This window comes from Pleurodeles waltl, chromosome 11 (genome assembly GCF_031143425.1).
Source record: "Pleurodeles waltl isolate 20211129_DDA chromosome 11, aPleWal1.hap1.20221129, whole genome shotgun sequence".
Lineage (NCBI taxonomy): Eukaryota > Metazoa > Chordata > Amphibia > Caudata > Salamandridae > Pleurodeles > Pleurodeles waltl.
The window spans coordinates 917,091,203-917,114,426 of NC_090450.1; the positions used below are offsets into that span (position 1 = coordinate 917,091,203).

At 45.0% G+C, this 23,224-nt stretch overlaps 1 protein-coding gene across 1 annotated transcript in view; it reads right to left on the reverse strand.

Moving 5' to 3' along the window:
• Positions 1–253: 253 nt before the first annotated feature.
• Positions 254–23,224, reverse strand: part of HPD (4-hydroxyphenylpyruvate dioxygenase) — a 78,867-nt gene continuing 55,896 nt past the window's right edge. Inside the window, exons 11-14 of the mRNA XM_069214918.1 lie at positions 18,348–18,419; positions 3,812–3,934; positions 2,309–2,425; positions 254–2,221 (exon numbers count right to left, since the gene is read on the reverse strand). Coding sequence (XP_069071019.1) covers positions 2,111–2,221; positions 2,309–2,425; positions 3,812–3,934; positions 18,348–18,419 — 423 coding nt within the window. The 3' untranslated portion in view covers positions 254–2,110. The remainder of the gene's footprint in view (positions 2,222–2,308; positions 2,426–3,811; positions 3,935–18,347; positions 18,420–23,224) is intronic.

Sequence of the window (23,224 nt, forward strand, 5' to 3'; positions counted from 1 at the left end):
ATGCAGCACCACTTTTCTTAACTTTGGGCCCAAGGGTTTCTGTTTGCTGGAAGTGCTTAATATGTTGGGAGACGGATGCTTCACCTGCTTTTTGTTTTTGTGTCTACCCAGTTACACTTCTCTTTTCTATTTTGCTTCTTCCCTACTGTCCCTAATTTTCTCTTTGATCAAATGGTGGTTCCTGCTTTCCAGTGCAATTACAACTGATAGCTTTTGGACCTTGATCATTTGAATAAGACAACTTTTACCACAATTAGTCACAATGTTTATTTATTCATGCTACTTGCATTTTTGCAAAACCTCAATAAAGAGATGTTCAAAAAATAAAGTGTACCGGGGAATTTCAACCTGGTAATGGGACACGATTCAAGTATGTGCATGCATGAAACTCACCAACACTGGAGAAATATAACTTTTTCCTCTTTAATACACGTTACTTTCCAGTACCATCCAGCAAAATGTTTTTGACTGTGGGCTGCATCGAATGGTATTATTGTGTTCTCTACTTTCAATTGGTGGACACCATAAACCTTTAGAAAGGAATATATAGGTCTATTTTTGTGTTCCTCATGCATCTCTTAGGGATTTCTTCATTAGATTTGAATTGACCTTTATCTTTGAAGAATAACTCTTGGAGAAGTACACATATACAGACCAGTACTACTGTAGTTACACTGTCTAAACTAAATAAGAAAATGCTGGATCTTGTGTAAAGTTTAACAAGAACCTAAGATCAATACCCTGTGCTTTCTTAAAATATTGTCATTCTGTGTCAGTCTAAAACCCTTGACAATGTAAACGACCAATTCTTGGATGTTGTCTATTACTTTGTCTCTTTGCCTAACTTCAGCCAACACTGCCCTGGGCCATTTTGGAATCAAGATATTAGGACCCATGTTTATCACAGTGTTGCGTCACCCTTGCACCACGCAAGGGGGACACAACACTAAAGTCAGATTTATCAAGCCACGCAAGGCCAGCTTTTGTGGTCCTGCATGGCTTAATAATTCTGGAGTAACGCAAGGCAGAGCAAATCACTGCCTTGAGTTACTCTGCCCGAGGGAGGCGCTCGATGGGTGGAGCTTGGGTGTTCTCGCTCATCCACCCATGGATTTTGGCACATTCCTAGATTTACCATTAGTGGTAAACCTGGGAATGTGTTGAAATGCTACGCCTCCCCAGGGGAGGGCTAACGAGGAGAAATATCTTCATTTCTCTTTGTTTTTTTATCTCTATGTGTTTTGTATTCTGCAGCACACATAGACAGAGGGAAATGCCTGCCAGGACTGTTTTTGTGCAGGAAGATGCCTATAACCTACAAAATAGGAAAATCTTGCTACATCCGAGTTTAGCTGGTAAAACAGACGTTGCTCATACCGGAATGTGTACGTGGAAGGAATGCCACATTACACAATATACCTGACATGCACTGCTGTGAATGACACTTCAAGCAGGTACAGATGGCAGGCACCCTTTTAAGGAAAATATTCCCCATGTACAGCAGTACAGCAGTACACGTACAAATCTTTGCAGACCCATCTTTGCAAGTACTGAACCTTTCCATCCCAACTATGGCATTAGCCTCACTTAATTGTCATCAAACACACTGTTCCAACACACAGCATTTCACCTACAAATCATCATCATTAGACGTAGTAGTCCAATTAGTTGAACTGAAGCAAACAAAGACTAAAACACCCAGAATGCATTAGACTGTTACACAAAAGTCCAGGTCTGGAAACAGTTGTCTGTGAGAACATGGAGTGTGACGGCCACCCTACTGCCAGCATCAAATTGGTTTGAGGCTGCAATTAGGACTCAGCATGGCAATTCTTGTGCTTAGCCAAATGGTGGAAAAAAAGGAACTGAAGAAGGGGTGAATGGGAGGGGCAAGACCTGGTTATCTAATTCTTAAAGTCACAACACCCTTCCATTCTTGTCTGTCTGAAGCTTGATGCTGAAGAAATTAAAGCAAAAGCAGAGCAGAACAGCACAATTCTAATCTCACATGGAACATTTAGTCACAGAAAGTTCACAACACAAAATAAGTGGTTTCAACTAGGAATAATACAGTTGCATTTTGCAATCAAAATATGGTGAAGTCGGTGATTCAGATAAATTCAGCTTCTCCGTTGGGTGTCAACACAGTAAGGTTGCCTCTCGCCTCTTGGTCATCTTCTATAGCTTTGAACAGGCTCTTGAAATTCCCGGCACCAAATCCCTGCAAAAGATGGAATGTTTACAGTTAAAGGGATGATTTTGTTTTCCACGGAGTAACACACTTAAAAAAAGATTTTGGGCTGCTGACCTGGTGGTTGTGACGCTGTATGACTTCCAAGAACAAGGTTGGTCTGTCTTGAACTGGTTTGGTGAAGATCTGGAGCAGGTACCCTTTGTCATCGTAGTCGACCAAGATATTCAACTCCTGTGCATTAGAAAGAGTAATTTAGAATGAAATAGACAGCCTACAGGCTTGAAAGGGTAGCTGTGGCCATGGACTCCACCACCCTGGTGGAGGACTGTGCAATCTATAGAGAGATCCCTGGCTACCTGACGGGGATCTCTGTGCTGCGAATGGAACTGCCAAAGCTGTGGCTCCCTTCCCAGAACTGAAGGTTCGCCAAGTGGGAGCATTGTTTAAAGCACCCACAGGGCAACCATTTTTATACTGTGAAAATAAACTCCCAAACTGGGAGTTTGTTTTCTCAATATAGAACATAAATGGCCCAACACAAAGGGAGTTTTCTCCCTCCATATGGAAGCAATTCAAATTTTCCCTACCCATGTCTGCCGTAGGGCTGCTGATTTTGGCAGTCCTACCACTCGCCAATTTCTAAATCAGGGCCTTAGTACTTCATGACTGAGTTTTATAAAGCCCAGCACATCTCATGTTAATTCAAAACTTTGAAGCTATGGTGAAAAGTCTACTTCACGTGAGATGGTAAAATTCAAATGTGAAAAGGCAAGGTGCCAAGCTTGCCTGATGTTAAGTCTTTGCCTCTATTCTCCATGAAACTCTGGCACAAATAGCTAGTAAAATGCTGCTGAGAAAAGGCCTTGGGGCTACAGTATTTACAGTATACAGGGAGTAGCGAGTGGCAAGAATAATGTCAGAGAAACTAGGATAACAATTTATTGATCAGTGTGACTGAAGAGAGTAAACTGCACATCTTGAACTAGGCTCTTAATAGCTATGCCTTCCAGCACTTTATTAGGCTTCAATTCACTCATTAGCGGCTTAGCTTATTCTTTTCAAGTGCAAACTCATCATTATCTTATTTCATTCTAAGACCAGACAGTAAAGTAATAGATAACTGAATGAAAAGCTTGCAGCTTTTCCAATACAATTAAGCAGAAATAAGCTAGTGGCTTCTGCAAGTAATGTACAGTAATTGGAGAATACTTGTATACACAGTATGTGACTGATTTACAAAGGTAACACACTTTTGAGTAAGTTTACACTTTGAATAAGTTTACTACTTTTTGGTATTCACACCCTGCTCTTTTGTAGAGACATACGTCTGCAGTAACTGTGCGATTTTGTAGTACGTCCAGCACCATGTATGGCCATCCACTGGTACAGCAACACCCTCCCACAGAAAGTAATGGAGGTAGGTACTTACTACAAAAGTGTACGCTACTTCAAGAGTTCAAGTTACTAAGTGCAATTTGTGAATACCGAAAAGTAGTGAACTTGCTCAGAAATGTTAGTGACTAGATAAGTGCAGTTGGTGAAAAGCACTTCCTAGCAAGTTTTGAAGTGCCACTGTAGTACTACAAAACGCACTACAAAGTGCAGTTTGTGACTTACCTCCAGCTTGTCAATATTCTCTGTGACCTGGATTTTTGCGGTTTTAAGGTTCTCCCGCAGCATTTGATAGTAGGTTGGTGGAACTGACATGAACTCCATACCACGTTCCTTGAGATTTCTGATCTGGAAGATAGATATTCCAGTTTGACAAAAATTATTTTAGTAAAGTTCTTGTCCCATTTCATCATCTCTTGCAGCCAAATGCTAATGATTCCCTGTCCCCTGGTGCTATTCAGAAAGAGAGAGAGAGGGGCATAGCTTTGTGTGGGTGGGGGGTGTTTAGGGTGTTACACCTCCCCAATAAACATATAGTCAGGTAAATAGCTGGCTACAGGTGCTTTCAGTCGGGTAGTGTGAGGTGTCTGCCGGATTTCCAAAGGAACTTTTACATGAACACAGAAAAAAATGCAGACACACTCTATCCCACTCTGCTTTGAAAATCTTCACAAATGTTGGTTATTTTGCAAAATGTTATGTTTTCTCTAATTTACTATGCCTATTAATCCACATTTGTCTCCCTTTCCAGTGCCCCTTTATCCTTTCTTGTGTACCCTGCTTGTCGTACAATGTATTTTGACATTACATGTCAGCCTGATTGTTTGAAAATCTGAAGCTCACACCCCCAGTTTTACTGACCAAGCTATGTCCCTGGGAAGAGAGCACAAGACTAAGAGCGAGCCAGAGAGTGAAAGCTACATCGATAGAAAATTAGAGGCAGAAAGAACAAGCATTTGCAATGCAACGGGTCTTGCGTTTGCTCATGTTAGAGCTGATAGCGTTGTAAACTCCTAACCCGACTTTTCACCTATCGGGCAAAAGTGCATTTATATACGTAACCCGAAAAAGTGCAATTAACTATGTAAAGGGCTCGACTTCTGCCAAGCGAGATCGCGCTCGTAAGTTAGAGAAAAAGAAATCCACGAGCCCGATGGAAAACAGCGAGCCTCGCATGTTTTCTGTACTTGGTCGCTGCGCTCGAGGAGGGCTAGCCACCAGAAAAGGCCTGACATATGCGTGCTTTCGACTAATGAAAGCAAGCAGATTTTATTAGGCAAGCCCACGAACCAATAAAAAACACTGACGTGACGTTGACAGGGCTCCGAGCCCTTTTCTGAATACTAAAGAGTCTCCCTGCGATACGCATGCGTGAGCGCATGCAACGCAGGCTCGACCCTAAAAAAGAATCCAGAGAGGACGAGAGCAAAAGAGAAAGGTAAACAGATCCCCCGTAGGGATCTGGTATTTATGTGCAATGCCGCTCACGCGTCCCAACTGGTGGGGGCGTCAGGCACTAGACTGGTGACCTTCCAAAATGGCACTCATCGGTGTGCCAGAGGGTGGCTGAGATGGCCGCTTTTCATGGGTGTTCCTCTGAAATGCCTGATATTATGCGGGTACTGGAAAAAGGGAAAAGACAGGGGAAAAAAGAAAGGGAAGAGAAGAAGAAAACACGACCAATGGCTCTATTGTATCAGGGCAGGAGGTATAATAGCACTCCCTGTTGAGGACTTATAAAAGAATCATTTAATTCCATACACATTCATTATTCACAAACCGAATGAGAGTGCGGCTAATAAAAGGCTGTGTGTTGGTATATCTTGCGGTCTTTAACGAGCATGCCCACACATGGGTTCTAGGCACACTGCGCGTTGGGACGAATCTATGCCAGACTAATGAGCCCTAAGAAGGGTGAAAATTGTTTGCCGTTACTGGTGTCCTGGTTCATTAATACAAATTACAATGGTGCCCTTGAGGAAGCATGAGCCTACACTCCCTTGGCTGAGGTGTGAACATCGAATGATTGAGAGTATACACTTAATTTTATTCACTGTATACTTTTTTCATTAGTATGAAAAGACACATTGTTTCATGCTGTAGGTGCTCCAACAAAACAGCTCAGTGACAGTGAAGAGTGAAATAACAGGCGCTAGTGCTTTATGCAAAGAATATATACCATACTAGGGGGTAATAAAATGCACATTTTCCACAACACGACTCAGAATCAGAGCATAGGATGTACATTATTATAATTACTATCAGTCCACAAGTGCAGTTTCAACATTTCAACCCCCCAAAAAATGTTTTAAACAGGGTTATCATCCCGACCAAACATGGTAGCAACCAATATTGATAAATCGGTACAGAATATAATTGTAATGCAGGTCCCCCAATGTCAGGACATTGAAATGTTGAATCGAGTTGGATGAATGTGAGATATCTCCTAGATGCTAATATTGGGCACCGTCTCCATTTTGAACAGCCTACAATAATTCAGGGCCATGAGATGAACACTAGCTGTGGATAGGAGCTTAGTTCCGCTAAACTGTTCCCATGGAAGTAGGGTCAAGACTGATTTGAATATGGCTGGGTCCAAACTGAGGTGGCATTGTGTGCAAAATAACGATGGAATGGGAAGCAGCCCAGAGTGACTACCAGTAGCTTCGATTAATTCAAGCATTCCATCCATCACTTGTTTTATGCTTCAGTACCATTTACAAAGCATCACAAACAGCACCCATGCTTATCGTGCAAACAGGCTCACTATCTCTGGTTTTTCTCAGCACACCATAGCTAGGACACCATAAGAGTGCAGACTAAGAGGCGTAAAAAAAGAAAGAACACCACAAGCCTTTTTTCAGCTATGCACCCACGATCTAGAACAACATCCTGATATTCATCAGGATTGCCCCAACACTGCTCCAATTTATAAAAGAGTTGAAGACTCACCTCTTTAAAGAATATTACCCCTCCATTCATTAACCATCTAGAAACTTGGACCACGTACAGTGCTCTGCTGCCTTTCACCTAGGTGTGCCCTATAGCAATACTATATATCAATCTGTTCCAGAATACAGGGGATATCAGAAAGGAAATCACTTAAAAGCTATTTGAATTGTCTGTGCTATTTATGACTCACAGTATAATGCCTGCATGAGACAAGCTGCACCAAACACACCAAAGGTGGTGTGAAGAATGGTTCCAATAAGTCTGACCCACTGGCAATCTTCGGGGTAGCATTCCAACCCATCATTCTTTTGCCCACCATGCCACCTCTTTTGGATCAAGCCATAGGCAAATTAGCCTTGAACCTTCTGCAATAGGAATAGTCCAGTCCGAAATGCCAGGCCAGAGCCTCCCTGAACCAGAACATAACCACCCCAATACATGAGAGCCTGGGTCCCGACTCCGCTCTAGGGAGATATAATGGTTGAAATCCATAGGGTCGTGATCTTCTCAGACTTTACAAGAGAAGTCCATTTGCAGAGAGCCTCGTTCCTAGATGCTAAGAAACGCCTCAGACAGCTGGGGATGCCTTATGAACTGTTACTCCCTACCAGATTGAGCGTGACTGCGGGAGGCGATGTACAATTTTTTACGTCACCCCAGCTGCTAGGGGACTAGATGATGCTGCTTCTTTTGGTGATCGGAGGGCTGCTGCTGGCGTCCGAGGAAAAAAGCAAGAGGTGAAGCTAGCGCCATTCCATCTAGGTTCCAAGCACAACATAAATGTCAATGCGCAGTAGAAGTGGTAGCAGCTATGAGCGGAACAGGATCCAGCCCCGCTCTGTGTTTGGTGATGGATAAGCAAGAGGCACTGACTCTGACCGAGTTTCAAACTCTACACATGACTCAGGTTACTCCCTACCTAGTGTTACCTCAGGCACCTCTGATGAGATTATAGGAAAGGACATATGTGGACCAAGTATAATTGAGCTCTAGTCTAGATTTGTTTGGGTGTGCCGATACAGTTACCTATGCCTTTCTCCTGCAGTTGGGTTGATTGTGGGTATATGTATCTGGTTTGCCTCAGTTAGATGGTGTGATGTGAGGCTGAGAGTTGTCTTGTCTGGTGCTCCACCTAGTATTGAAGTTATGCGTGTGATGAATGCACATTTGTTGGATGTTCTTTCATTGGTTTGGATGGGGACTCGTTTTCTTCTTGTCCTGGGGATGGGTTGTTGGGTTATTTGTTCTTGTTCACTGGGTTTCTACTGGGTTACCTCTGTCTGCTGTTCCCGATTTCCAATGCTGTGGCATTGAAGCTTTGAGTCGAGGGAGGGAGTGGGTTTCCTCCGGAAGAACTGTGGTGCCTATATTGTTCTCCTCTATGGTATCCACTGTGATGTATAATTTAATTTCCTGGAATGTTTGTGATATTAATAATATGTTCAAGAGATATAAGGTGTACTCTTACTTTAAGAAGAGAGGGACACATATCGCCCTCCTGCAGGAGACTCACCTCATTGCAGCTGAGGTCCTGGGACTTCACAAAAGTTGGCGGGGCAGACCTATGCTACGGCCTACTCTGCCTTCACCAGGGGAGTTTTACTGTGATAAGACCTGGAGTGCCCTTTCAGAAGACAAACAAACTGATAGACCCTGATGGTAGATATGTGGTACTTGCAGGGAGACTGGCAGGGCAAGATTTGGCCATAGTCAGAATTCATGCTCCTAATACAGTACAGGGAGGGTTCTTTGCTGAACTATCCAGAGTCCTGGCCCTGTATGTGACACAAGCTATACTTGCATTGCTGACCCAGCCCTTGATCAGTCCCATCTGTCACTAGGCGATTCCCTGGTAATTCGCTTGGCTCGCATGTTCTCAGACTCGTAACAGCAGTGGTGGGTTGATGGATCCTTGGAGAGACTGCACCCCATAACTAGGGATTACTCGTTCTACTCTGGTATGCATGAACTCCATGTTCCACTTGTTACTTTCCTCTGCACATCTGGGGTCCATGGAAAGGTCCATAATGTAGAGTATTTATGTTGGACGGTCTCAGACCACAATCTGTCTCTGCTCTCATTGTGCTGGGACAGGGGATGTCCCCAGGTCCCTGATTGGAGACTGCAGGTTGAGGGGTTAGGCAACCTAGTGTTCCAACATAATATCGGTGAGGCGAAATAGAACTACTTTGTGTATAATGTGGCCACAGCTACTTCACTGTGGCTTGAGTGGGATGCATTCAAGGTGGTAATTAGGGGATGCTGGTTGTGGGGATGCAGTGCACACTGGTGGGGGAAGTTGAAGATCAAGAGGGAGTGTTGCGGGACCTTGAAAATACGAGACCAGGGTACTCAAAATAGAAGCAGCCATTTCTAGAGGCTAGGGAGTTACTAGCAGCCCGAGTTGAGAAGCTTTGCTGCTTTGACCATCAGGAAACATCCATGCAGAGTGCGATAAGGCAGGGACAGTGTTACCATGGCTCACTAATCCTACTCCTAGGGGACTCCTTGATCCTGGAGATGGAAACAGGTGAGCGCATATATATTCAGGACAGCAATAGATTACAATTTAAGGAGTACTATACTCCCCATCACCTGACATTTTCGGTCCTCACAAGAGAGAAGGCTGAGGAGCTGGGTGGTGCCATTACACTCAAGGAGGTGCAAGCTGCTATTAAGGCCATGGCACGTGGCAAAGTACCTGGGACAGATGGCATACCTGTGGAATTTTATGTCACCTATCAGGAGGAATTGGTACCTAGAATAGACCATCTCTATGCCCCAGCTCGAGCTTTGGGACACTTACCAGTGTCCACGTGCAAAGCACTGATCATTTCATTATTCAAACCTGGTTACACCCCTGACCCCCAAGATATTAGGGCTTGTCCATGTTCAATGTGGACTATAACATAATTAGTCGGACACTGGTAACTCATCTTTTATCTCACATGCCTAAATTGATCCATGTCGACCAGGTGGGTTTTATACCAGGGCACAATCCAGCACTCAACATCCGCAGACTTTTATCGCTCCTGGCTGATGACTCTGTAGACAAATAAGGGGCAGTGGTCATGGCGACAGACATAGAAAAAGCCTTTGGCAGCCTACGTTGAGACTTCCTACATCAGGTGATGCTGCGGGTGGATCTGGGGCCCGGCTTTGTAAAATAGACCCAGCTTCTTTATTCAGGGCATACAATGTGGTTCGGACCCGTAAGTCATTATCGGACTCCTATGTGGTGGGGCACGGGACTAGACAGGGGTGTCCGCTCTCCTCTTTACTGTTCCCCACTGCTGTGGAACCATTAGAAAACACAGCACGAAATGAAGACTTCCGTTGAGGGGTGGAGATGCAAGGTGCTTCTCACTTTGCCGCATTGTATGCTGATGACATGTTATTGTTCCGCCATGATGTTGATGCAGATTTGCCTGGTGCGACTGGTCTTTTGGAGCACTTTGGGAGGGTGTCAGGCTTGTGCATCAGTTGGCAGAAATCCCACTTGTTTCCATTTTGTAACAGGGCACCTCCACCTCGGGATTTGTTTGGTTTGAGGTGGAAATGGACCTGCTTTAAATATCTAGGGGTCAAGCTTTATCATGACACACAAGACCTTCTAAATGGTAATAATATTTGTGCAGCTACTAGGGCACTCTGTACTAGTGTGGCTATTGGACAACTTTGTCTCTGCCTGTGGCTGGTAGAATCGTTGTAGTTTTTTTTTACATTGCCCCTGTGTAAAGAAATGGCTCCCTGTTGCAGTTACCCCCCCACTTTTTGCCTGATACTGATGCTGACTTGACTGAGAAGTGTGCTGGGACCCTGCTAACCAGGCCCCAGCACCAGTGTTCCTTCACCTAAAATGTACCATTGTATCCACAATTGGCACACCCTGGCATTCAGATAAGTCCCTTGTAACTGGTACTTCTAGTACCAAGGGCCCTGATGCCAAGAAAGGTCTCTAAGGGCTGCAGCATGTCTTATGCCACCCCAGAGACCCCTCACTCAGCACAGACACACTGCTTACAAGCCTGTGTGTGCTAGTGAGAACAAAATGAGTAAGTCGACATGGCACTCCCCTCAGGGTGCCATGCCAGCCTCTCACTGCCTATGCAGTATAGGTAAGCCACCCCTCTAGCAGGCCTTACAGCCCTAAGGCAGGGTGCACTATACCATAGGTGAGGGTACCAGTGCATGAGCATGGTACCCCTACAGTGTCTAAACAAAACCTTAGACATTGTAAGTGCAGGGTAGCCATAAGAGTATATGGTCTGGGAGTCTGTCAAACACGAACTCCACAGCACCATAATGGCTACACTGAAAACTGGGAAGTTTGGTATCAAACTTCTCAGCACAATAAATGCACACTGATGCCAGTGTACATTTTATTGTAAAATACACCACAGAGGGCACCTTAGAGGTGCCCCCTGAAACTTAACCGACTATCTGTGTAGGCTGACTAGTTTTAGCAGCCTGCCACAAACCGAGACATGTTGCTGGCCCCATGGGGAGAGTGCCTTTGTCACTCTGAGGCCAGTAACAAAGCCTGCACTGGGTGGAGATGCTAACACCTCTCCCAGGCAGGAATTGTCACACCTGGCGGTGAGCCTCAAAGGCTCACCTCCTTTGTGCCAACCCAGCAGGACACTCCAGCTAGTGGAGTTGCCCGCCCCCTCCGGCCAGGCCCCACTTTTGGCGGCAAGGCCGGAGAAAATAATGAGAATAACAAGGAGGAGTCACTGGCCAGTCAGGACAGCCCCTAAGGTGTCCTGAGCTGAGGTGACTCTAACTTTTAGAAATCCTCCATCTTGCAGATGGAGGATTCCCCCAATAGGGTTAGGATTGTGACCCCCTCCCCTTGGGAGGAGGCACAAAGAGGGTGTACCCACCCTCAGGGCTAGTAGCCATTGGCTACTAACCCCCCAGACCTAAACACGCCCTTAAATTTAGTATTTAAGGGCTACCCTGAACCCTAGAAAATTAGATTCCTGCAACAAGAAGAAGGACTGCCCAGCTGAAAACCCCTGCAGCGGAAGACCAGAAGACGACAACTGCCTTGGCTCCAGAAACTCACCGGCCTGTCTCCTGCCTTCCAAAGATCCTGCTCCAGCGACGCCTTCCGAAGGGACCAGCGACCTCGACATCCTCTGAGGACTGCCCCTGCTTCGAAAAGACAAGAAACTCCCGAGGACAGCGGACCTGCTCCAAGAAAAGCTGCAACTTTGTTTCCAGCAGCTTTAAAGAACCCTGCAAGCTCCCCGCAAGAAGCGTGAGACTTGCAACACTGCACCCGGCGACCCCGACTCGGCTGGTGGAGATCCGACACCTCAGGAGGGACCCCAGGACTACTCTGATACTGTGAGTACCAAAACCTGTCCCCCCTGAGTCCCCACAGCGCCGCCTGCAGAGGGAATCCCGAGGCTTCCCCTGACCGTGACTCTTTGAACCTAAAGTCCCGACGCCTGGGAGAGACCCTGCACCCGCAGCCCCCAGGACCTGAAGGACCGGACTTTCACTGGAGAAGCGACCCCCAGGAGTCCCTCTCCCTTGCCCAAGTGGAGGTTTCCCCGAGGAACCCCCCCCTTGCCTGCCTGCAGCGCTGAAGAGATCCCGAGATCTCTCATAGACTAACATTGCGAACCCGACGCCTGTTTCTACACTGCACCCGGCCGCCCCCGCGCTGCTGAGGGTGAAATTTCTGTGTGGACTCGTGTCCCCCCCGGTGCCCTACAAAACCCCCCTGGTCTGCCCTCCGAAGACGCGGGTACTTACCTGCAAGCAGACCGGAACCGGGGCACCCCCTTCTCTCCATTCTAGCCTATGTGTTTTGGGCACCACTTTGAACTCTGCACCTGACCGGCCCTGAGCTGCTGGTGTGGTGACTTTGGGGTTGCTCTGAACCCCCAACGGTGGGCTACCTTGGACCAAGAACTGAACCCTGTAAGTGTCTTACTTACCTGGTAAAACTAATCAAAACTTACCTCCCCTAGGAACTGTGAAAATTGCACTAAGTGTCCACTTTTAAAACAGCTATTTGTCAATAACTTGAAAAGTATACATGCAATTTTGATGATTTGAAGTTCCTAAAGTACTTACCTGCAATACCTTTCGAATGAGATATTACATGTAGAATTTGAACCTGTGGTTCTTAAAATAAACTAAGAAAAGATATTTTTCTATATAAAAACCTATTGGCTGGATTTGTCTCTGAGTGTGTGTACCTCATTTATTGTCTATGTGTATGTACAACAAATGCTTAACACTACTCCTTGGATAAGCCTACTGCTCGACCACACTACCACAAAATAGAGCATTAGTATTATCTATTTTTACCACTATTTTACCTCTAAGGGGAACCCTTGGACTCTGTGCATGCTATTCCTTACTTTGAAATAGCACATACAGAGCCAACTTCCTACACCCTGCTTGTCCCCCGTTGGCTTTTCCACGACCTTGAGACACTGATATTGAGCTAGTGTGGGAAATGGGCAGAAGAATGCCCAAATTACAGCATCCAGTTGCGAAGGGGGGATTGGCAGCACTGCACTTACAAGCTTATTACCCAGCAGCGCAGCTGCAATGGTTCAATCACTGGATCTATGCCCACATGAATCCAGGTGGGGAGGCACTCTACTTGATCCCAGGTTTTTGTGTCCTGTTCTGGGTCTTCTTGACCCCCTGTCAGCGCCTTCAGGGTGAGTCCCAGGAGTTGCTGGTTGGTCGGCACCTTACTCGCCAGACCTGCCATTGCAGTGGCTGGAACTGGTGGCTCAGGATGATGTGGTGCATGGGCTGACTGAATGGGCTGCTTGTGGAGTGACTACCGTGGGAGATCTCTTCAGAGACAGAGTGCTCCTCCTGTTTGAGGATCTAACTGCAGAGTTCAAACTACCAGGAGGCCACCTCTGCGCCGAGCAGTGGCAGCCAGGATTACAAATCACTGTGGGACTGGATCGGCTGAACCGCCTGTCCTTAAATGCTGCGTCACACTCTGTACTATGAATGGCCGCATTAAAGCAGTAACATGTCATTACCAGGCCCTGCAAATTATAATATTGCCCCTCTGGCGGACCTCCAGGGAAAATGGGAAGATGATTTAGAACTCTAGATTAAAGACAGAGACTGGGCAAAACTTCTTGAAAGCGACCCTCAGTTTCTCGAAATGCCTGGTTTAAATTAATACATTTCTATTTCTTGCACAGCTTATCTCATGCCTGTCAAAATCAATAGGTTTTTGTTACATATGGTGTGGTCCTGCCCTTTCCTGTCTGGGTTTTGGGTAGACGTGATGGACTGTATTAATGACATTACACAATGGACGATTCCTTGTACTCCTATGGCCTGCTTTCTTGGGGGGTTCCTGCGTCCAAACAAATGTAAAACTATTACCGACCTGCTCTGCTACTTGCAAAGCAGGAGTTTGCATTGCATTAGAAAGGGTCCTAGAAGAGATAAATGGAGGGACAAACTGGTTAAATAGGCAGGTTATGAACGTGCCGTCTTGCTTCGAGAGGCGCAAAGGGGCATGGATTAATTTTTAGAGCCTGAGCCTGGGAACATCTGGTGGATTGCCTCAAGGAACCTGAGCCGGACACCCCTGAAGGGTCTCCACTACCTGTGAATAGATTGTAATGGGAGCCCTCCTAGGATAATTTGATCCTGGGCAAGGACATGATCTCTGAGGGCTTTATCTATGTTGGAGGACAGGCGGATGCTAGGCTTTCATTGTTGGTATTGAAATGGGACAGCATGGTATAAGATATGGGTTGGGAGGGGATCAAGTGGAGGGTATGTTACTTTGTAGAGGGGTAAGGCTATTGCACTATGTACCTTGATGCCATTTTATATGATATTTTGCTTGTAACCATTAAACGATTAATGTGCTGTGTATATGACCATGAATATTCATGCTGTGCTGTGCCCTGGACTGTTGATTAGGATCATATGATAGAATTTGGTTTAAAAAACAAAAAGAAGACATGAGAGTTTGGGTTGGACTGTTCATACTGGAGCAGAGTCAAGGCTGATATGCAGATCGCTGGGCCACACTGAGGCGGCATGATGTGCAAAATAATGACGGACTGGGATGCAGCATAAGTAATAACCATTTGGCTGAGATTAATTCAAGCATTCTATCCATCGCTTTTTGTTTACTTCAGTGCAACAGATTTGCCAAGACATGAGTTTCGTGCTCACTGTTCCAAAGGAACCAAGCTAAACTTGACTGACAAGTCCCATCAGGTCAAAAACGGTCTTGGGTTGCTTGAGTTCTGATTCAGGGAGGACTTGGGCTGGACTGTTCCTACTGGGGCAGGGTAAACACTGATTTGCATATGGTAGGGTCCAAACTGAGGTGGCATGGTGTGCAAAATAACAATGGACTAGGATGCGGCCTGAGTAATATCTAGAGGCTGTGATTCATTCACGCATTCCATCCATTACTTTTTTGTATATTTTCATCATGAGACAAGTTTCAGCAGTACAAACAACTACACAAATGTGGTATACACATATCTGGCTAGACAACCGGTACATGCACATTTGTCAATTATCCAAAATTGAGACCATTGTGTAAAGCACTTTTTTTCTAAATTGCTGATATTATAAAAATCATTTCTAATGCTACAATGCAATCAAATTGTGGTGCTTCACCAGCTATTGAGCTACATCAAGTAGAATATATTTCCACTATGTGCACTCTTGGTATCACGTGTCAGCGAGCTGGACAAAACACCCACCACTGATAATAAGATGGTGGTGAGAACTGTATATTTGAGACACTGATCAGTTGGACATATCACTGTGTAAGCTCTGTCCAACTATGGAGATCATTTTTCTTCTAAAAGCTAGTTGACTCATTGGGCATCTGTGGATCATTATACTTGGTTATACTGGCAAGCTTCTTTTTTAATTCTCTTCTTTTCTGTTTGTAAAATGTACAAAGTACCATGTACAATCCTTCAACCTCAATGACACCTTTGAAACAAATATAGGGCCCATGTCCAAAAAAAAGTCAAAAATCTACTCAGCAAGGTTCCTTCATACATTTTGAGTACATGTCCAATTAATTTAGATTTCGCAATGCCTTCTAGGAGTATGACTAGAAACCTACAACAGTCAGAGATCCCTTGGAGTAATGTTAAATAGGGTACGTATGTGCGTGCAAAATAAGAGCTTTATTCGTGCTAAAGGACTGAGAAATTATGATCCCCATGGATAAAATCTTTCATGTACAGCTCCAAAAGTTATGGTGGTGTTCTTTTCATATTTGCTGTTACCATTCCATTCGTATACTTCAATGGAATTTATACTAGTTCCACTGGAATTATGTGATTTTATTGCCACAACATTTTCCGCATTATTATGGATTTGCCACATAATCCATCTGCTACATAATCTACATACTTCAGCAAAAAAAAATGTTTCTAGCTCAAACAGGTAAAAAGTTTTTAAAAAACAATGCAAACTCGTGTTGCGACGCGATGGAAGGCCCTTCGCAAAGGTTGACTGTTCATCTTTCTATTGCTTATTTCTGGATTTTGGGTGTCAAAGTGGTATTAATTAGGGGAAGCCTTTTCCCAGAAAACGTTAACATGTGTAAAAGTGTCAAAATAACAAGAAAATGCTAACACAAAATGTGCCACATTATGCCACATAATTTGCATTTTCCTGCTGCCCAATTTAGTCAACACTTCTGCATATTTTGGTCCTTCCCTAGCACATAATTCCAGTGGCCCTCATTTACACCTACCCTTAACAGCAATACATTGCCAACCTGTTCCAGGTTTCCTCCTGGAAAGCTCACTACCCGACCCTGGGAGAAGATTTACTCATACAAAAAACGTACATGAGTAAAACTTTTTTACAAGTGTAAATACATAATATGTGAATGACTTTGAACGTAAATGCACAAATGCCCTGGTGAATCAGGCAGACGGCACACTAAGCTACATTAGGTGAAGCACCATATCATGAGTGCTCCAAGAAAGTTAGGCTCAACGGGTAACCTCCTTAGGAATGAGCTTGCATGGACCCTAGAATGCATTGAGCTCCCAAAGGACTTACTTTGTCGTGGATGATTCTGAGGTAGAGAAAAGACAGGAAAACTGAATATGTAGTTCAAGGTTTGAACAGGCACGGACAGAATACTCTTGGCTTTCTCTAAATGTTTTAGAGATAACTTTCGATAAGCTACTTTGCTGAAACATCTGGATTTCGAAGGGTATATTGACTCGAGTGAGATGTTTGTGACTGGCTGCTTACTATCCTCAGCAGTGGATCAGAACAGAGATGATCAAATATGATATATGGGATTCATCAGCAGAGAGCATGGACTGGGGGACAACAATTACTGAGAAAGTAATTATACTCAGAAACGTGCCCTTTTTGTCAATGTCTTTGAGTATTTGTCTCGGCTCACATGTGAGAGTCACAGTACACTGTGCAAAGACCAGGATCAGATAAACAGCTCAAGGAAACTACAAGCATGTAGGATGCAAGTAAAGTACTGAGGGGGAGTAAACTAAGGGTTTACAGAGACGAGAAGGGGAAACATGCTAGCGTGCCTTAGGTGCGACCTCCATTGCCACAGGGATGCTCTCCAGTTTAGTGCTGGCTGTGAGCCAGTTTGGTCACTGGTCTCAGTGGCTGCATGCCCACCTCTGTGGAATGCTCTCCAGCCTAGAGTTTGGAGTGATACTCTTTGTAGAGGTGTTGCATGCTGTGTGTTGAGGGGAACGTGTCGGCTTGGAGGTAGGTGAGATTCTCTGCGTGAGGGGATGGATGCTTGAATGCTTCATTTTGGGGAAAGCTTAGCACTGGATTAGTCGTCATTTCCAAACACAGGCTGCATGGGGGAATTCTCTCAAGTTTATCACCATGTGAGAGCCACTTTGCCTTACAGGCTGCATGCTCTGTGTTGGGAATTATGCCAGTTTAGATCAGGGTGAGACACATTTCAGAGGGGCTGCACGCTCTGTTGGGGGATGATACCAGCTTAGAAGGATGCTATACCCTTTCATAAGGGCTGCACGATCTGGGTTGTGGGAAAGGCTGTCAGTTTGGCAGTGGGTGAGATCTGCAGGGCCAGAGGGGCTGCATGCTTGCACGCTTCTCATTAGGGAAACCTCCACGGCCTAGCATTGGATTTGACTCCTTTTTTATATAAGGGCTGCATGCTCACTTTGGGGAAATGATCACAAGCTTAGCTTTGGGTGACACCTCAGAGCACCTGAAAGCTTCCCCCGGGTTAAGCTCCACAGCTTAGCTCTAGGTCACTGGTGAGATCTCCTTTGCCTATATACCCTGCACGGGTGAATGCACGCTAGATTATTGGTTCAAATCGCCTTTGCCAGAGGCAGCATGATTCACACTTGGGAAAACCTGTAGCCAGACAGACTCTCTGTTCCATACAGGTTAAAGATGGCATAGTCAGTTGTCCTGTGTACCATGAATGGCCTTGCCTCATAGGCGAGGCACTTTGAGCCTGTGTGGCTAAAACTGCCAATGCTTTAGGGAGGTGCGGGTCTCCAGGGCCATGTTTGGTGCTGCACAAGGAGCCCCTCATTGAACAATTGTGTCCTAGCATTTGTTCTGATTCAGCATACATTAATGGGCGATGAGTATCCGAACACTTGTGTACCAAGGTTTGACATCCCGAGTGAAGTACCCTTTTCTCATCTGTCAACCATTGAAAAAGATGTTAACGTCACAACCTGCTTTTATGAGTCAAACATTTTTACTCATGGTAAACCAAAATGAAACACACTTGAACCTCCCCAATAAGAGAAAGAGACTGACACCCAGCACTTACAGAAGCAATGATGTCAGAAGTATTCAGTGCAATGTGCTGGACACCGGGTCCTCCGTAGTAATCGACAAACTCCTAGAACGAGAAAGGTCATCGCATTATTTCCAGGGCATTGATCTGATTTCATTTCATTGATGTAAATCCAACACAATGACAAAATGTAATGGTGTTAGGTGCACATGCCGGTCGTGAACAGTGGTTTGATGCCGGGTACAAGTGATAGTGAAGATACACTCTGTCATGTCTGGAAAGATTCCTCCCACAGATTCTGGTGGCTGATCCTTGCCAAAGCATTATCATTTTAATGTTCAGTATCTGGAATGGCCTGGTTACTTACCAGTAATCTTCATCACTCATTGAGGCTGTACCATACTTGATGGTCCTCCACCATCTATGAAGTAACCATGAGGACCAGAGAAGAACAAGCCCACACATTTATTTTTACACAGAAAGCTTCTGAGGTACGAATCCTATTAAGGCTGAAACAAGGGTCCACCCGTTACACCTTCCATGTCCCAACAAATCAAGCACCATTTGTGTGAACATCAATTGTTGTCGTTTATGTATTAGTACGCTGCAGTAAAGAGAAATATAATTGAGACATAGGAATATCCTCAGACTCTCTCAAAGACAGCCTATGATTCACATGCCCAACCCAAACCAGGAATTGGGGCTCAGAAAACCTGACTGGCAACAGAGCACAACCATAACCTAGAATAGGAAACAGCAGCATTCAATCACACCATGTGGGAAAGGCATGGTGTTTGCTGTGGGAAATTATAAATTACATATCAGCAATGATGCACAAAACCCGAACACACTTAAGGATATGGCACATCCTGCACCCAGTGCCAGATGCACACTGTATGCACCTGTTACCCACTGTGCATTGTCAAGGTGGTAAGCAGAAGGCTGAAGATGGAGGAACTGGTGCATGAGCAGTGAGCTCTTATGGCACACAATGCCTGGTGTTCACAGCTGAAGACCGTCCGCTCTGGGATCTGTGAGTACAAGACCAAGACCTGGGTATACAGTTTGTCCGATGACCAAGTTCCACCCCCAGTGCGTGCTACAAATAGATGAAGGTCGTACAACAGTGGGTTTTGCACCCATGCCAACTACACAACAGCTTGTGCTAAAAGTCTGATGTGCATGGAAAGGCTGTGCACAGTACACTCTGAAGAGGGACTTACTGCATGGTCGAAGACTCCGAGTAATGAATACTGAGGGCAGGAGATCCCTCTCACGTGGTACACCAGGAGGAGGAGGAATGGAAAGTTGAATTCTTCAAGGTGGGTATCATTTACTATTTCAATGCATTTTCACCCAGAGCAATGTGTTCAGGTAGTTGGGATGGTGGATGCTGTTCTAAAGCTTCTGGAGAGGTTCACCCAGAAACAATTGTTGCACCAGAAGAGACTGAACTGAAGATAAAAACTACCACTCTGTGTGCCTAGTGGGAAACCCACACATCTAATTATCCCTAAAGGTTATCATTTTCTGTTGCCCCGGTGGCAATGGTAGCTCACTTGGAACGTCTCCCTTAGTGCCCAGAGACAGTTTAGAAGGGAGGATCTGACAAATTACAAGAGGATCACTACTCTGGTAGGTCTGCACGGGCAAGCAAACGCACTGGCTGCCAAGCAAGTGGCCAGGTGTAGGTGCTTTGATGCTTTCTTGGATGGCAGACATTCTATTAACAGTCATTCACTACTAACCCAAAGCCAGACAGTGACTGGTTGTTTGCAAGTTTTATGGAAAGTTCCTGATAACACTGTCATGGTAGACCACTAGTTGTTCACATTGTTACTGGTTGAATATCAGTATTGAAGTTGACATGTTTTGCTAGTTCTGCAAAACTTGCTATCAGTCTGAGAAGTCAGGACATTCACACTGCTAGAACTACTCCTCATTGCTTGTGTTCCCTTTTAGGATGGTTAGGAAATACATTGGCAGTCACATGGAACCCCATACCAATCGATCTAGTCCAAATATTTTGTGATGATGATGCCAGCCTGGTTCCCAGATGCAGCACCCCATAGGAGCCTTAATGCCTCTGTGGCAGCCTGCATCCTGTTGGAAATTGTAGCTGGATTACTTTCACTGAAGACGTTCTCTCTGACAGGGGAACTAACTTTATGACTACATATATGAAAGCAATGTGGGGTGAGAAGAATGTGAACTATAATTTGCCCACTTTGTACCGTCAATAGACCAAGATGTCTCAAGCTCAAAGGCATGGTGACTGCTCTGGAAGCTCCACTAGAAGGAGGTGACAATCGTCCTTTCTAGTGTGCTTTTTGCAGCCAGGGTAGTGTCACGCAAGATTTGCATGACACTGTTCGCACTCCTTTTCATCCACCTGTCTGGACGCTCCTTCATTCTTGTCAAGGAAGGCCAAGAAGTCATCTGACAATTATCCCCAGTAGGGGTGAGGGACTATGTGTTTGGCATTCAGAAAAGATGGCCCAGCTCATCTATAGCATCAAGGACAACCTCAATGCTGCAAACAACTCTTAAATGAGTGGTATAATCATAAGACCACTGTCAGCGGGTATCAAGAGGGTCAGAAGCCTCTTATTATGGAACCCATAAAGGAGCATGCTTTTGAGTAGAAGTGAGCAGCACCATTCATGTACGTCAGCAAGGTGAATAACCTAGCTGATATTGGGTCCACTAGGAAGCCTCACAGAGTATTTTATATGAAGAGTCTCACATTATAGCACCAGCGTGTGGAGGGGAACTCTTTCTTTGTGCCCACAAAGATGTAGAGGTGAGTGAGCCCCTCTGGCCTGCTGTAACAAGCAGAAAACAATGTCCAAGTGGAGATGGTGCAAGTCTCCCACACTGACATCTGAGCAGTGTGGAGATGAAAGGCTAATAGATGCGTTATTTGATGGCAAATTACCTTACATCCTGGGATGAAGGGGATGACTATGTCTTTGAATATAGAAGACCTGTTCCATTTTTGAGCCATACCTTCTGGCTGAAGAAAAAGCCAGCTACCTCCAAGTGGCAGGTGGATTATGTCCTGAATGACCTTGCAGCTTCTATTTTATTTATCTAGATCACATAATGGTGTTTAGCAATACTTGGTCTCAGCCTGTGGACTTTGTACCTTGGAATAATGGTACACTTTCCCACATTTTGAACACGTGCCTCATTGCTAGACACATAAGCACATAATTTCCCTCACCCAGCATCCACAGCAAGTTCTCACCTTGTGAGTGACTTTCTTTCCACTGTGCCACGCCAGAAGAATTGTGCTGCAATTCTGTTAACTCTTTCCTTCGATGGTGATGTGCAATAGCTCATGTGGCTTCCCAATTCCTAGCAGGCTATTTGAAGAAATGCTTGGTTTGGTCAGCAACAGTAGACCACGTTTTGCAGATCTCAGTCCTCTATGCTTTGGGCCCACACTCCCTGTTCAGGTTTAGTTAGCATAAACAAAAGAAAGTTCTAAGATTTAGCGAGTTTTAGGCTTGACAAATCACAAATAATCTAGTTCACATTTAACTGGGGGCAGAATCAAGCATTGACAGCCACCACCACAGCAGTAGAGCCAACACTGACCTCAGTGGGTGCAACATCAGGAAATTCTGGTGGACATCGTCCTCTAGCTCATACAGAAGAGACCCTTTGCAGCCATATCAATATGGTTGCCATACCCTTTTAAGGAATGCCAAATCTCTCAAAGCTTTCTGGAGAAAGATATACAGCAATATTGGCCTACTCACCTGGGTGGAGGACCCTCAACTGCACAATTAGCCTTAATGAGTAAATTAACTGAGGGTAATTGGAGGAATAGAGAAAGGGAGACAAGAAACTTACATTGCTGCTACTGACTATTGCACAACAACATATTTTGAGTAAATGGGACCGTCAAACCCCACAAACAAAATTGGACTGGTATCACAAAAAACTTGACTGGTCATCAAAAACTCAGGCGCATGCTGGGCATGGAAAAAATAGCACAAGAATTGAAAGGAGAAGCCCAGCATTCTCTACTATATGGAGCCCTGTGCTGACCTTCTTTGCCCAAGTTGCTAAAACTATGACATGCCCCAGGACAATGAGAGCACTGCAGATTACTGCAGATGTTTTGGACTCACCACTGAGGAGTATACAGGGGGAGACATGAATTACACAAGGTGTGGGCATCTGCCTAACTATTGGAAAGCAAATTCTGTGTTGCGGGGGTGAGGGCAAAGGGGGACATTTTGGAGGATATGCTTGTACGTTTAAAAAATAAAAATACAATGGAGTACAACATTACTGAATTATGAAGCAATTGAATAGTCACACTAATAACCCATTCCAGCCTAGTGAAGTGACATTGCATTACAGACGCAGCCAAAGGGATTCATTAGCTAAACTGAGAACATAACCATATACTGTCAGTTGATATGATTACTATGTATATGTGTACTGCACAGAGGACAGAGACTGAGCTGTAGCCCATCTTCAACACACAGCATGAATATACAATAATCCTACAAGCACCAAGCTTTGCTCAGGGAAAGAGATTATGTTATCACTTCCTTCTCTCCTGAGGTGGCAAGGGCAGGGCAGTACAAGCAGAAGTGTCGCTCATCACAATTTCCAACTGTGCCTGCTGATGCAATGATGGCTCTGCAACTAACCATCAGAACACAGCTGAAGGTGACCCGAGTGAGTGCCTGCAGGACCATGTGGCCTAAATAGTGGGGAGGGGAGTTTACAAAAGCCCATGTGTATGTGTACCCAAGTGTGTGTGTAAGAATGGGTGTGAGGGTATGTGTGTGTTGTGGAGCAAGGTGAGAGTTGGAGGTAGCTTGAATAAGGATGTATGGTTAAGGGTTTAGGGATATCCTTATCTAATAGTGCCCAAACAACCAATG